This window comes from Cibotium barometz, chromosome 16 (assembly GCF_041138505.1).
Source record: "Cibotium barometz isolate CiBa-2024 chromosome 16, ASM4113850v1, whole genome shotgun sequence".
In the NCBI taxonomy this organism is placed as follows: Eukaryota; Viridiplantae; Streptophyta; class Polypodiopsida; order Cyatheales; family Cibotiaceae; genus Cibotium; species Cibotium barometz.
In genome coordinates this window covers 6,911,914-6,927,855 of record NC_141061.1, presented here as the reverse complement: position 1 = coordinate 6,927,855, position 15,942 = coordinate 6,911,914, and the positions used below count along the sequence as shown (strand labels likewise).

General features: G+C 44.1%; 1 protein-coding gene across 2 annotated transcripts in view; it reads left to right on the top strand.

Annotated features, from left to right (window-relative positions):
• The first annotated feature begins 367 nt into the window (after positions 1-367).
• The window catches only part of LOC147630313 (ferric reduction oxidase 7, chloroplastic-like), a 40,110-nt gene continuing 24,535 nt past the window's right edge, over positions 368-15,942 (top strand). The window contains exons 1-7 of one of the 2 annotated variants that reach the window (XM_086810155.1): positions 739-876; positions 1,014-1,142; positions 1,301-1,394; positions 1,483-1,671; positions 1,898-2,135; positions 2,274-2,601; positions 2,828-3,095. In XM_086810155.1, the coding sequence (XP_086666281.1) occupies positions 1,127-1,142; positions 1,301-1,394; positions 1,483-1,671; positions 1,898-2,135; positions 2,274-2,601; positions 2,828-3,095 (1,133 nt within the window). In that variant the 5' untranslated portion in view covers positions 739-876; positions 1,014-1,126. Of the gene's footprint in view, positions 877-1,013; positions 1,143-1,300; positions 1,395-1,482; positions 1,672-1,897; positions 2,136-2,273; positions 2,602-2,827; positions 3,096-15,942 lie in introns of both variants that reach the window. The other variant, XM_086810153.1, reaches the window with a different exon arrangement.

The following is a 15,942-nucleotide window of genomic DNA, read 5'->3' as shown; positions in this document are numbered from 1 at the left end:
TTCTATTTAAAGTCTTACAATCCTCTATAAAAAGAGTCAAAGGGCTCATTCTACCAGTAGAGGAGGGAGGGGGTGGGGGACTAAGGTTGTATTAATTAAATGCCATGTCGGTGGCATGTAATTAATACATATCAAAAATTGTATGAATATATATATCTAGTATAGATAAAAATTTGCCTTTTTTTATCTATACCATATACATATATAAAAGATTGAAGTCTCTTTTGACAAGTGTCATCAAAGAATGCAAAGTGCTACAGACCTGACAAATCAAAATATAAATCAAAATTTGTGTGAACCTAACAAATATAAAAAGCTTAATATAGAAATCTTGGAGATGACTCCACATAGGAAAAAAATTTTACAATGGGTATGAACAAACAAATTGAGGATAAAACATGAGTATGACAGCCGCCATTGGACGTATAAAGCGTACAAGCTCGTCGACAAGAGCAGGTGTGGCTAGCAGAGAAAGGCCATCATCATGCATCTTCTTCTTGGCTTTTAAACCTACAAAGCTATAAGTGCGCACAGCAAAGCTGACCTGCAAGCCAGTAAGCAATTCTCCTCCTGGTGGAGTTGCAGATACATTTTAGGCCCCGACGATGGAGAGCCCTAGCTCTGATATGGGCGCCCGTGAGCCCCTGCTTGCCCAATACTATGGCCACCAGTCTTCTTCAAAGTCTCTGCTGTTGAAGGGCAGCTTAAGCTTCTTCTCATGCTCTACACTGGCTCGTGTGGTCCTGCTGGGTATGATGTGGTTTCTCCTCTTGGCCTGGATTGCTCTCCTCATCCTCTTCCCGACCCAGTTTTTCACGCAACACATTGAAACCCAAGTCTCCAGTCTCCTCGGCTCCCCATTTTTCCGCCTCACAGGTACCCCTTTATCTTCCCTTAATTGAACTCTATATGTTTTGCTCTTTCCATCTCAGCGGTAGAGTGGTTGCCCCCAACCCCAACCTTGATGTCATGGGTTCAATTCCTATCAACCTTAAAATGTTTTGGGTCTTCAGGTGCATGTGTCTAAACCATCAACATTAAAAATTGTTGAACCAGTAGCAAACATATACATAATTTGAAAACACCATCAAAAGGTTTTAACTGCCAAAGACATGATCTAGACTTCATGCTATGCTGTAAAGGTATACAGAAATGATCTATTCCAGCTATGCTATTTATTTGCTCAAATTTTTTGTATGTTGATGTGATTAATCAGGCATGTTGACATGCATTGATAATCTGTCATACAGTTCACCTTCATAATTTAACCTTGTTGCATGCCATTCTCTTGACAAACTAGGATATTCTGTCATCCTTTATTCCCTCCCTCTCTTTCTCATAGCGATATTGGGGACAATCTATCTTCAACTGCGACCAGAAAAACTCAGCAGCAGGTAAGCATTAAGCTTGCTATACATTAGGTTGCTACCACTGGTTTGCAAGAATCAAGGCTGGAGGGTCTGACCTATCCCTCTCCTGCAGAGGCAAGGCCCTTGATCTTTCAAATCTTTTATCATCCACAAGCCCCATACTAGCGAATAATGTCCTTGGCATCATATCTTCGGTTGAGCTTACATTCATGCTAGCATTTGTCCTCTATGCTGCATGGTGTTTCTGGAGCTACTTGAGCCGAGTTTTCTCTGAAATGGACACTATTGCAAGGGATGCAAGGTAAAATCTGGATATTCTTTTTTGGCAACTTTAATTCTCTCTAAAATGCATGCGGACATTTTTGAGAAAGCCTATGAATCTTGAAGAGAGGAGGTTTTGAATGGCAAAGATTATTGTTGGTGAACAGCGCTTAGCATTCCCTTTTCACCTGGAGTCATTGCTTGTATTCTTGACCAGTTTACTATAAATGGGGTAGTATTAAAGACAGCACTTTTTCTTTCTGTAGATGGCGTCATGCAGTTGCCATTGCTGGTGTTCGTGCGGGTGAAATCGGCCTCATCTTTTTGGGATTCCTCTTTTTGCCAGTAGCCCGTGGATCAGTGCTGCTGCGTCTCATCGATGTACCCTTTGAACATGCAGTAAAGTACCATGTTTGGCTGGGCCACTTCATGATGGTTATCTTTACTTTCCATGGTCTTGCATTTGTTCTTGTCTGGGCTTCAGAGGGTCAACTGCTTTCTCAGGTGAGTACTAACAATCACATGTGATGGCGTAATATAGATGGAGTTTTGGTGATCTCAAGGCATAAGGTTATGAAGGTTGTAGTATAATTGAAAGGTGAGAGACTTCCTCTTAATGTGTGGATGGCTGTTTGGATCCAGCTTACGAGCTGGGAAAGCTTTGACATTGCAATTCTTCCGGGTGTTATCTCTCTGCTAGCAGGATGGGCCATATGGGTGACTTCTTTGCCTCCTGTTCGCCAGCATTTCTTCGAGCTGTTCTTCTACACTCACCAATTATATGCAATCTTTATCATCTTCATGGCATTACATACTGCAGATTTCATTTTAGGGCTAGCGCTTGCTAGCATATTCTTTTTCCTTTTAGATCGATTCTTGAGATTTTGTCAATCCCGTAAAGCAGTGGGGGTGCTCTCAGCAAGGATATTGCCTTGTGGTACCATAGAGCTTGTTCTGGAGAAACCTCCAAGTATGGTTTCCCTCTTTCTTTGCCTTCAAATAAATATCTAAAAGCAAATTAAGCTTTTCCTACACACATTTTATCTAAATTCAAAAACTACATGGCATACTCATTGAGGCGAGGGAAAATGCGGGCGGGGGTGGGGGGCGGCGGAGATAAGGTAGCGGGCGGGCAGCATTGTAGTACATGCATTTGTCTCATGCACATCCTCACTTGGAAACCCTTTCTTTGCCAGGTCTGAGGTATCATTCTCTGAGTTTTATTTTTTTGAACATACCCAAATTGTCATTGTTACAATGGCATCCATTCAGTGTGTCTTCCAGCCCTTTCGACGGAAACAATCACCTTGCAGTTTTGATTAAGCCTTTGGGCTATTGGACAAGAGAACTCCAAGCAGCTGTGACAGCACTAGAAGGGCAAGATCACAAAGGAGATGGCCTGCCTTTTAAGCTGCATGTGGGTGTTGAGGGTCCTTATGGACACGAGTCGGACTATTACTTAAGGTGAGTGCTTCACTTCTAAAAAAGTCGATTCACTGATCTAAACTTTTACCTATATACAATGGGGAATCCTACTTGTGAGCAATCCACTCATTTATATGGATTTAAGTCATTGAAGTCTCTTTCCTGTTAATGCAAGGTCCTTAAGTAGTCTTTTAACATCAAATCAAACGAAAGACATCCTACATGGCTACCTCGACCTCAGCTCACCAAATCTCTTTGCAATACGGTGTTTCAACATGGGCTGAAAGAACCTGTCTCAGTTGACCTTGGCTTCTCTCTTTCTCCTGCCCTTTCTTCCATGTCTAATGTTGGCTCCCTCAAGGTGGTGCATTTTGAAGGTGCCAACAAAGCGTTGGATGTTACTTTCTGCGCTGTAGAGATATGCTGCTGTGTCATTGTCAAATTCTGCATCTAGAAGCTCCTCCAGGGAGGCTGATGCCCTGTAGACCGTCTTGTCCCTGGAGGAAACAGCTCATTGCCTCCACTAAGACATGATATGAGGCAGAGACCAGATTACCCTCGCCATTGTCTCAACCATCCCCTCTGACTGGCAACAAATCCCCCCTGTCATGTGCACCGATGCTCATAGACATATATATTCTCATTAGGAAATATATGGGCAGATTTAGAGCGGATTTTGCAGCCCTACAGGCTCCTGGAAGTGCCCAAGACACTGAAAGGTCTGTAATATTCAATCCCCCCTGATGCTTGCTTGAGGTGAACAGTAGTAACCCACACAATTCTAGCCCAAGTACCTGCTATGCCGTCTAGGCTAGACCACAAAAAGTTATTGATCAATCTCCTCAACATGGCTAATGCAAGCACATCAAAAACACAAAAAGTGAAGAGGCAAACTAGGCTGCAAGTATAGTTGTCAGGTACGATATTGTACGATTCATATGATACGATACCGTACGGGAAAATACGGTATGATATATATATATATATATATATATATATATATATATATATATATATATATATATATATATATATATATATATATATATATATATATATATATATATATTCTTATCGCACAATAAAATATGGTGTTTTAAAAAAATACTTATAAACTTTGGTATTCCAATTCGAGATATGGAGTATTTTAAAAACGAGGGAAGCATCATAGTACAAAGGAAGCTCAATAGCCATAGAGAAGCAAAAACAAGACCATTACCCCCCAAAAAATTTTATTTTTTTTTGGAAAAAAAAATTGTTTTTGAAAAAAAAAATCGAGAAAACTTTTTCTGTTGGAAAAATCCGTACGAGTCCGTACGGTATCGTACTGTATGGTATTCCGTACGATATTTTTTTAAACAAATAAGTGCACCTGCAACCAGACAGATTTCCTCTAGAGCAAAAAGAGCATGAGCAGATATGGAACACCTCATGGTACACTGCAGTATCATTGGCAAGCTCAAAATCTAAGAGCTCCTTCTCTCCTCAGAGGCAATTGCAAAGTGGAAGTATCTAAGAGCTCCTTCTCTCTCCTGAGTCCTCAGACTTAACTGCAGACTTCCTAAGAACTTTCTCTTGTACAGAAACTCTTGACAAGAATGTATTGTTATAACAAAAGTGACGTTCATGTCCAATGACAATAGCAAGGCTTGCTTGGAAGCATGCTCCCAACTGCAAAAAACTATTAATAGTAAATTGTTCACATTAGGATGGGTCCATGACACATGCATGCTTCAAAAGATGGGATGCAGAATTGTCATTGAACTTGCTATCAAGCTACAAAACATAGGATTCCGTTTGCAAGATGCCTTCCATAAACAATGGAAAGAGTCCTAAAGACTCAGAATGTGGGTGCTACCAGTCAGCCGGCCCTTGCCTTAGTGGCAATTGCACTACGATACAAGCAAGGAAGGCTTGGGGGGGGGGTGTTGAGTATCATTGTACCCATCAACCCCAGATCCTCAGCTACTAATCGGAGTGCTTATGAGTGAGTACAATTTACACTTGCAGATACCAACCTTTCCACATACTAAATTGTCATGTGCACAGTATGTATCTACCGTGTGCTACACGCACGCAAGACTAGCTTCGAGGTTTGGGGAAGCTTGGAGCTAGGCAGGCTGATTGGCGAGCTGAGTTAGGGATAGACTAACAGGCGGGCACCCAAGTATGGACGGGCAAGCGCCCAAGTGTGAACGCCCGATGACCGGCCAAGAGCCTATAAAAGTGTGGCCAAGGTTAGTCATTAGTCATATAGAGTCTCGCGTGATTTGTGAGAGCTCTATGGTCAGGAGCTTGGATCTAGTGCAGACGTGCACCTGCTTCATGTAACCAAGGCCGGCAGCAGTCTCGAGGCCCGCGAGGGTAGCTTCGTGGCGGTATGGGATGTCACGAGGTAGAGATTGGTCGGTACGTCCATCTAGTTAGCTCAGCTCGTGGCTCGGTGGGGACAGCCAAGTCTTGTGGGCTTGCCCACGGCTGTCGTGGTTGGGGGGTGAGTCAGGCCTGCACCCCCTTCTTGTTTGTTTGGTTTGTTTCCAGATTTCGAGTCTTTTACTAGGAGCGTTCTACGAGGAGATCCTATGGGGATTTGATAGTGGTATTAGAGCATGCCTCGTGAACGAGCAAGTCGGTAGGTAGAGAAGATGAGGTCGAAGAAAAGGTATGAGTTCAAGAAGCTTGCTGTTTTTTGTCTATGCATACTTCTGTTTTTCAGATTAGTATGTTGCTTTTTCATTGAAGAGACCCGTGATGATGGAGTAGGTGGTTTAGCAGGGTTGTTTTGCTTAACAAGAAGAAGGTTAGATGTGTTTTGCAGTCGTATGAATTGTTGTGAGAGAAAAAAAACAAAAAACAAAAAAGTCAGTCGGCTATTGTTGTAAGAGAAAGAGAGAGAGAGGGAGAGAAAGGATCGCTGGCTGTTTTATGCACAGTCGGGTGCTACTGGCCGGGGCTTGCACTCGTGCTGGCAGCGCAGGTGTACAGGCGGCGCAAGCACATGGGCTGTCAACGTGGACAGCGCGGGCAGGCGGGCGGGCGGGCGGGCGGGCGCTCGGTTCTCTGGCTGGTTGCAGGCAATCGGGCAACGACCTCAGGTGCACGCAGCAGTCGGGCAGCATCTTCAGGCCCACGCGGGTGACGTGCGCAGGAGGTCCAGGCATGCCGTCGGCTGTTTGACAGGCAGTGCTATTTTCAGGTGAGTGGGGAAAAAAAAACGTAAAAGCATTCTAGGGCCGAATTGAGCTTTTGTGTTTTTTTTAATTATTTAAAGGGATTAAATCTTATTAAAGAGTTTAAAGTCCCACTTATTGCTTAAAGGTGTTTTTTTTAAAAGAAAACAAAATATATATATATATATATATATATATATATATATGAAAAAAAAAACAAAAAAACAAAAGCAAAAGCTCAAGTTTGCTTTTGGGGAAGCTTATATAAACCCCTTAAGCAGGCTTCTTGCCACACATCTCTCAAGTTTTCAAGCTCTCAAGCTCTCAAGTTCTCTAGCACTTCTCTTGTGCAAGATCGAATTATGTCTTCAAGAAAGAATTCCTCAAGAAAGAGGATGATTATGATGTTGTTTCCCGGTTTACAGCTTTGACCATGACCTCGCAGCACCTCACTTATGAGGTCTACCTCCAGAAATTTAGGGACTTGCAGATGAAAGCTACGAAGATGGATCCCATAACTCTTTTGGGGTTCTTTATAGCCGGTTTACCCGACTCATACCGTTTACAAGCTAAAAATAACAAATCCAATACTTTGGACAAGGCCATTCATTCAGCTCGTATCTATGATGATACAATGGTCTCTTCCAAGTCTAAACCCGTTACCGAGCGGGGGAACAAGCACAAAAGAAAGTTCTCCGCACCAATGGCTAACATGACTGAAGGAAAGTCTTCGGACCAACCTTCGAAGAATTCAAGTGCGACACCAGCGAAGAAGAAACGTCTCCTTAAAGCCTTGAAGCTCAAGAAGAAGAGGTGTTGCTTCATCTGCGAAGAAAAAGGACACATGCGTAACGAGTGTCCGAAGCAAAAGGATGCAAAGACCAACGCAAGACCCAAGCCAGAGGCAGCTAACCAGTTGTCTTTGACAGGTACGTCAGTTACTGTACTTTCTCGCCCTAGTACATGTTTTGATTATTTGTTCAACTCTAAAGTTTTTGGCTTGAATGATCTTCTCCGAGTTTATGGAGAAGTGAATGGCCATAGAATCCACATTCTTCTAGACCCTGGCAGCTCACACAACATGTTAACTATAAACTTGTGCAGAAATTGGGTCTTTATACGACACCCAACGATCATACCTATGAGGTACGCCTACCTGCGGGTCGGCAAGTATGGGATCGAAAGGTGGAGATGCTACCAATCCGGATTCAGGACTACGAAGATACTCTGGAATGCTATATTATGCACCTAGAACATGTAGACTTGTTATTAGGGATTGAGTGGTTTAAGACTCTTCAAGTCCAGATAGATTGGTCTAGTCATATTTTTTCTTTTCAACATAGGAACACCCAGTATAGTATTTTAGGTGATTGTATACATCTCTCTCAGGGACCTCTTGTAAATACAATTGATTTTGGAAATATAATGGATTCTTCTTTGTATACCGCTTTTCATTGTGTATTGATTCCACTTTCTTCATTTCTCATACCTTCTATGGATGTCAATGAATTAAGTGTATTTAAAAGCAAACAATTACAGAAGATACTTGATTCATTTCAAGATGTATTTCCTAAGGAACTGCCATCGGGCTTACCACTTGAAAGGGCAGTAGATCATCGTATTGACCTGATCCCTGGTGCTCATCCTGTTAGTATTCCACCTTATAGGATGAGCCAAGCTGAGGAAGATTAGTTGACTAAATAACTCGAAGATTATTTGAGGATGGGCTAGATTCGTCCAAGTAAATCACCTTGGGGTGCACCTGTGTTACTTAGGAGAAAGAAGGACAACACTTGGAGAATGTATATAGATTACAAGAGATTGAACAAGTTGACAATTAAGAACCGTTATTCTCTCCCTAGATTAGGGTGACCTGATTGACCGGTTAGCAGGAGCGAAATATTTCACGAAGATAGATTTACGTACTGGCTTTTACCAGATACGTATTCATAAAAGGCATGTCGAACGAACTGTCTTTCGGACTAGGTATGGCCATTATGAGTTTCTCGTATTACCTTTTGGGTTAACCAATGCTCTAGCCACTTTCCAACAAATGATGAACGATCTTTTTTGTGAACCTTTGGGAAAATTTGTGGTTGTGTTCCGGGATGATATTTTGATATATAGTCGTACTCTTGAGGATCATGTTAGACACCTCACGATTGTCTTATCTATTTTAAGACAGAATCGACTATATACTAAGTTAAGTAAATGTGAGTTTTTTATGTGACAGACATCATTTACTTGGGACACAAGATCACTAGAGATGGATTGAGCATTGACTATGACCGAGTTCAGAAGGTTTTGGACTGGCCTATACCAGGAATAGTGAAACAACTTCGTTCTTTTCTCGGTTTTGTTATTTTTCTTTGGAAATCTGTGCGGGAGTACTCTCAGCTCACACTATCGATGACCGACTTGTTGAAAGATCGTGGACGTAAGTCAAATCAGCCTATCACTTGGAATAACGATCTGGATATGGCCTTCAGACTTTTTAAAGGTAAAGTCAAGGAAGCACCTATCTTAGCATTACCCGATCCTAGTCAGTCTTATGTTCTTGAAACTGATGCCAGTGACTATGCCATCGGGGCTGCTTTATTTCAAGATGATAGACCTGTTGCTTTTGAAAGTAAAAAGCTAGACGACACTCAAACTCGTTGGCCAACCCTTGAGAAGGAGCTTTATGCTGTGATTCACGCTCTCAAGGTTTGGAGACATTATTTATATGGCTCCAAGTTTGTGGTATTGACTGATCAATCAAGTATGTGTGTGATGCGGATGATTTGAGAGGAAGGAAAGCTCATTGGGCTGAGTTAATGCAAGATTTTGATTTTGAGATTCGTTATTGAAAAGGGTCCATGAATAGTGTTGCAGATGCGCTTAGTCAAATTAGAGAGGTGAATATTTTGTTGTTCACCGAGATTTCTACTGACTTATTTCAGTTATTGAGAGGGCTTTGTAGGCATATGCTCACTTATGGTAGTGCTATGTGTGAACAGGGCTTAACCAAGGATACTTTTTTCAATGTGGTTTTTTCCCTTGGACATCAAGTGTGAAAGGACACTCTAACATATAATATTTTGTACTTCTATATTATATGGATGTGGCACACATGCAAGGGTTGACTTGCATTTTGTGGATACCACACTTTTGGCTCTCTCTCTCTCTCTCATTTCTGTGTGTGAGCGTCTCTATCCTGCACCTAACCCTAATGTGCAGGTTTGTGTGTGTGAGTGTGTGAGTCCAACACCCAACATTTGGTATCAGAGGAGCTGGGAGCTGGCCTTGGAGTAGTGCCTGTGGAGAATCTGCAGAAAAGCCGGCGCTGGGGCTTTCACTGGTTTTCGCCGCCCACCGCCGCCACTTTCGCTCTGGGGCGTTCACTGGTTTTCGCCGCCGCTGAGCCGGCGGCAGTAGTGCGCAGGCGACCACCTCCGCCCCTGACTCGGCGGCGCTACTGCTCACGTCGCCCCTCTCAGCCGGCGCCTCTGCTGCTCCGCCACCGCCCAGAGCAAGCATCCGTCACGACCGCCGCCCAGCAGACGGTTCTCGCCTCCAGCAGACGATTCACGCCTCCAGCGCTAGGTCTTCCGCGCGAGCCTCCGACTCCACCTGCCCGACTGTCCACCCTGCGCTTAAGCGCCAACTCCTCGCCGAATCTCCAGCTCCGGCGGCTCCCTCCAAAGACTGTCTCTCCCTACTGGCCCGTTGACGTACGCGCGCGCGTGCTCACCGCCTAACTCCTGCGCCACGCTGCCTGCCTGTCAGGACTATGGTCCTACGGAAGTCGAACCCTAGCATAAGTTAATAGCTTTCGGAGTCTCGAGAGTATTATTAGTGCTAGCGGGGTTCAGGGGTTAATGGGTGTTAGGGTTTGGTCGATGTGTATACACATCTAAGTTAGCACGGCTCTTAAGTAAGATGGGCGGCCGGGCTAGGAGGTGTGGACACAGGCCAGGGTTTTGGTATAAAACCCAACGAGAAACCCTAACTCGTCATTATATGGTTGGGAGGTGAACCGACTTCCACCCTCTCTTCTTCTCCACGCCTAGGCTATGGCGGCTTGAGGAGCCGAGCTAAACTTAGATGTGTACACACATCGACCAAACCCTAACACCCATTAACCCCTGAACCCCGCTAGCACTAATAATACTCTCGAGACTCCGAAAGCTATTAACTTATGCTAGGGTTCGACTTCCGTAGGACCATAGTCCTGACATTGCTCCCAATGTCAGGACTATGGTCCTACGGAAGTCGAACCCTAGCATAAGTTAATAGCTTTCGGAGTCTCGAGTCTCGAGAGTATTATTAGTGCTAGCGGGGTTCAGGGGTTAATGGGTGTTAGGGTTTGGTCGATGTGTGTACACATCTAAGTTAGCACGGCTCTTAAGTAAGATGGGCGGCCGGGCTAGGAGGTGTGGACACAGGCCAAGGTTTTGGTATAAAACCCAACGAGAACCCCTAACTCGTCATTATATGGTTGGGAGGTGAACCGACTTCCACCCTCTCTTCTTCTCCACGCCTAGGCTATGGCGGCTTGAGGAAGACGCAGCCGTAGCGGAGGCGTTACACTGGTATCAGAGCCAGCGGCGTCAGGCGCGACCTGCACGAGAAAGAGCTCGACGCTGCAACAAAAGAAACGAGCGCAGCCGTCGCCCGTACGGTGACCTACACGTCTGCGCCTGCGTGAACAGCCCACAGCGAGCGCCGCTGCCACCTAACCGTCGTCTGTACGGCCACCACAGCGGACGCCCAAGGCGGCGACCAAGGCAGTCCGGCAGTCCTAGAAGGCGATCGGTGAGCGATCGTTGGCGCGCCGTTGGCGAGCGCGCGAGAATTCTCCCTTACTTGAGTGGCACAAGGGGGAGGCTTCACCATCCAAGGAGTGGGGTTTTGAACCCACCACCTCAAGCTCCAAGGCAAGTGTGCTAGCCACTTCACCTTTTCACTTGTGTTGTTCTTCTCTTCAAAAGAACTCTACTTATTCTTTCAAGGGAGGACACAAACTACAAGGAAAGTGACACAAACTACAAGGAAAGTGACCTTTTCACCTTCAACTTTCCTTCCTTCAATTTGTGAGAGGAGTTTTCTATGCTCCAAGTTTGGAAGTTTTTGGTGGACGGATCTTCAACGACATGCTACATGCAACACACTTTTTTGCATGCATGTGTTGATTGACGACTCGAGTGGTGATTTCTTCTCGATTTCCGTGCATGCAAGAGGAATTCTTCTACGATGCTTCAATTGGAGTTCGCTTTTGAAGGTAATCCGTTCTCTATTTGTAAGCACGTGCATACCATGGCCTCAGCGGAACCGTCTCATGTTCACTTTGATTTTGAGAATGATATGCCTGATGCTAGTGAGGCACGCCCTTTGGGTGGTGGTGTGGGTGATTCGCGACAGGCCGTTGCGCCTGATCGGGATGCCAACATGACCGATGCTGAAGGGGGTGCGAGTCCACTAGACGATTATGGTTTGGTAGACACGTTAGAGTTTGGGCGTCTCACTTCAAGGGTAGTTGCACTTGAGCGCACTATAACAAATGTCAATACCAATCTCACAAACATGAGCACGCTTTTTACTGAATTTATGGCACGTTTTGCAAGTGGATCGGCGGCAAGTGGAGGGCCTATTCCGATAGTTATGCCTCCTCTTGTTCCAAATCCTACAGTCGAATCTATTGCACCCTCTCCAACGCAGGAAGGGGCTATGTTGAAAAACGTGAAGCTGCCTGTGTTTAAGGGAGAGGAGCGCGATCGTAACAAGGATGCGGTCCATACATTTTTACACAAGTGGACGGACGTGCATCGCTTACGCCGCACTCCCGCTGCTGTTATGGTCACTGAGACGAGTCTCACACTTGAAGGTAAAGCCTACAAGTGGTGGATGAGTCTACCTATTGAAACTCGCCCTAAGACTTGGGAGAAGTTTGCGGCAGCTTTTAAAAAGGAGTTCTTACTGCAAAACGAGAAAGATCGGAGTTGGACAGCCTGGGACAAGTGCAAGATGGAAGGTCTTACACTTAATCAGTATGTGTCCAAATACCGTGAAGTCATTCTCAAGCTAGACGGTTTGGACGACTTTCAAAAGGTTCGTGGGTTTGTTAGAGGCCTTGATAAAGAATATCAGGCAAAGGTTAAAACCCAGTATCCTAAAACTTTGGAAGCGGCTATCCAAAGTGCCCTTATCTTTGATGACACCATGGATAAGAAGGGCATGGATAGACCGGCCAAATTCAATGGCTCGCAATTTAATGCTAATAAGCGTAAACTTGCCAGCAATTCTACTGAAAACACAAAGAAGTCTAAAGGGTCAAGTGGTCCGTTGTCTCCACAAGACTATGAACGGGCCAAGAAGGAGAAACTATGTTATCATTGCTTAGGTAGTGATCATGAGAAGAAAAATTGTCCACAGTTACCTCGCAAGAATAAGGATAAGGTCAAGGAGAAGGCTGTACACATGGTGAAAACGCTTCCCTTGGATGCTGATCCTAAGTATTCTGCGGTAGAGGTTTCGCACACTGCCGAGATGCATGAGTGTAATCTCACTGCATCTATGTGGCAAGAGACAGTTGGACCACATGATTTGGTCCGTATGCATGGCTCCATTTATGGTCATCGAGTACGTATTCTCATTGATGATGATGCCACGCACAATTTCTTGAACTATGCATTAGTTACGAAATTAGAGTTGCCGGAGACAAAGAGTTCTCATCGTTATGTGGTGTCCACCATTCAGGGGGATGATCACGATGTGTGGGATACTCTAGTACGGCAAGTGCCTGTGTTTGTGCAAGAACACACTATGGTTCTTGACTTTCAAGTGATGAATATGTCTCGTGCGGATGTCATCTTAGGACGGGAGTGGTTGTATGGGTTAGGGTCATCACTCAAAAGGAGTTATGAACATAATACATTTATGTTTGAGGCCAATGGTAAGCATGTTTTACTTATTGGGGAACGTGATGTACCCCCAACACCACTCATATGTAATGCTGAACTCTCTTTTTTGGAGCATAGTAATCAAATAGAAGAAGTCTATTTTTGTTATTGTGTGTCGCAAACTAGTGGGTTTGATGTGCATGATATTTCTTCTTCAAATGAATCTTCCTCAGCGATGCCTTCTTTCTCTTTACCTTCTTCTAAAATCTCTTTAAATAATCTTAAGCAACCAGTTAATGCTTTGTCTTTGCAACAACTGTTACAAGAATTTAAAGATATTTTTCCTAATGATTTACCAGAGGGTTTGCCACCCGAACGAGCTTTGCCTCATCGCATTGATGTCGTTCCGGGCACCAAACCAATTAGTAAGCCGTCGTACAGGCTTAGTGCGACTGAAGCAGCTGAGGTGGAACGTCAGCTTGCTGACTACCTTAGTAAGGGCTTCATTCGCCATAGTGCTTCACCATGGGCATCGCCCATTCTTTTGGTGAAGAAAAAGGATGGATCCATGCGCATGTGTGTGGATTATCGCTCCTTGAATGCGGTAACCATTAAGAACAAATACCCGCTACCTAAGATAGATGAGTTGTTTGATCAACTCAAAGGTGCGAAGTATTTTTCTAAAATTGATTTACGTTCAGGATATCATCAAGTGCGTATTAACGCTGATGATATAACCAAGACTGCGTTCTGGACTCGCTTTGGACACTATGAGTTTTTGGTTATGCCGTTTGGGCTTACTAATGCCCCGGCAACGTTTATGACGCTTATGGATAGCGTACTAAGGCCGTACTTAGGCAAATTTGTCATTGTCTTTCTTGATGACATTTTGGTCTATAGTTCGACTTTAGAAGAGCATTTGGAACACTTACGAAAAGTTTTTCAGTTACTACGCGAGAATGCACTTTACGCGAAAGAAAGTAAGTGCGAATTTCTCAAGGATAGCATACAATACCTAGGTCATGTAATTTCTGCTGACGGAATTGCTATGGATGCTAGTAAGGTTGATGCTATTATGCGATGGCCAACACCTCGAAGTAAGGAAGAACTTCAAATCTTCTTGGGAATGGCAGGATTTTATCGCAAATATGTGAATGGTTATGCCAAGATTGCCGCTCCCATGACTGATCAATTGAAAGGTGCGGCAATTACCTTTCATTGGTGTGAGGAGCAACAACGTAGCTTTGATAAGCTTAAAGTTGCTTTGGCTACGGCTCCCATCTTGGCAATTGTGGATCCTCAAAAACCATTTGTGATTGAAACGGATGCCAGTGCTAAGGCAGTGGGTGCGGTTCTCATTCAAGATGGTCATCCTGTTGCCTATGAGAGCAAGAAGCTCAATCGTGCTTAACAAAACTACTCAGCTTACGAGCGTGAGCTCTTTGCCATCATATATGCCTTACGAAAATGGCGACATTACTTATATGGTGCACAATTCGAGATTGTTTTTGATCACGAAAGCATAAAGTGGTTTATGAACCAAACAGATTTGCAGGGTCGAAAGGCCAGATGGGCTGAGATCCTTCAGGAGTATGATTGCAAGCTACGCTATCGCAAAGGACGTTACAATATTGTAGCTGATACTTTGAGTCGTATGCCAGAGATTAATTCGTTGTTATTCACAGAGTTGAAAAGCGAATTGTTAGAATCTTTACGAGGCAAATGCAAGCAGGATTCAACATACTTAAAGGTGTGGAATCATGTTCAAATGAGGGGTCCCTCTCACTCACACGGTAGTGTTCCCAGTTCTTCCACACATGGTTCTTCTTTATCACAAGATGAACTACAGCGATGGAAAAATTTTTCCATCGATGATGGATACTTACTCCACAAGGGGAGAGTTTGTGTTCCATTGGACTTAGACACTAGGCGCCAAATTCTTTTTGAGTGTCATGATAGTCCAAGTGCAGGTCATGCGGGCATTCGCAAAACGTATGCTCTCGTAAGAAAGCATTTCTATTGGCCTGGACTTCACAAGGATGTTACTGACTATGTTTTGCAGTGTCAGAAGTGTCAAGTGAACAAAGCAGAACGTCTTAAAGCTGGCGGGTTACTGCATCCATTAGAGATTCCCGACGGAAAGTGGGAAAGTATCTCTATGGATTTTATAACGGGCTTGCCCACAACGAATCGCGGACATGATGCCATTTGGATAATCGTGGATCGATTAACCAAGCTTTGTAGGTTTGTGCCTACTAAGAAAACAGTTACAACTCCAGAATTGGGACGCCTTTTCGTGGAGAATGTTTACCGACTTTATGGCTTACCGTCCAATATTGTCAGTGATCGCGATCGCAAGTTTAACAGCCATTTTTGGCGAGCAGTATTCAGTAAGCTGGGTACTATGTTGAACCTTAGTACAGTTGATCATCCGCAGACAGATGGTCAGACTGAACGGGTTAATCAAGTGCTCGAAGATATGCTTAGGGCATATGTCAGCAAAAAACAATCTGATTAGGAGTCTTATTTGCCTATTCTTGAGTTTGCTTACAATAGTGCAAAGCATGTCTCGACAGGCTTTAGCCCTTTCATGTTGATGTATGGTTTTCAGCCACGTTCACCAGTGTCGGTGGGACTGGCGAATGAGAAAATCAGTCAGGTTAAGGATTTTATCCAAGACCATATGGATATGTTGCGCCTTGCACGATTAAATGTTCGTCAAGCGCAAGATCGTTACAAGAAGTTTGCGGACCAGAAACGTAGGCCACTTCACTTTCAAGAAGGTGATTGGGTGTTTCTGAAGGTACCAGAAAACTCCACCAGTTTAAAAATGGG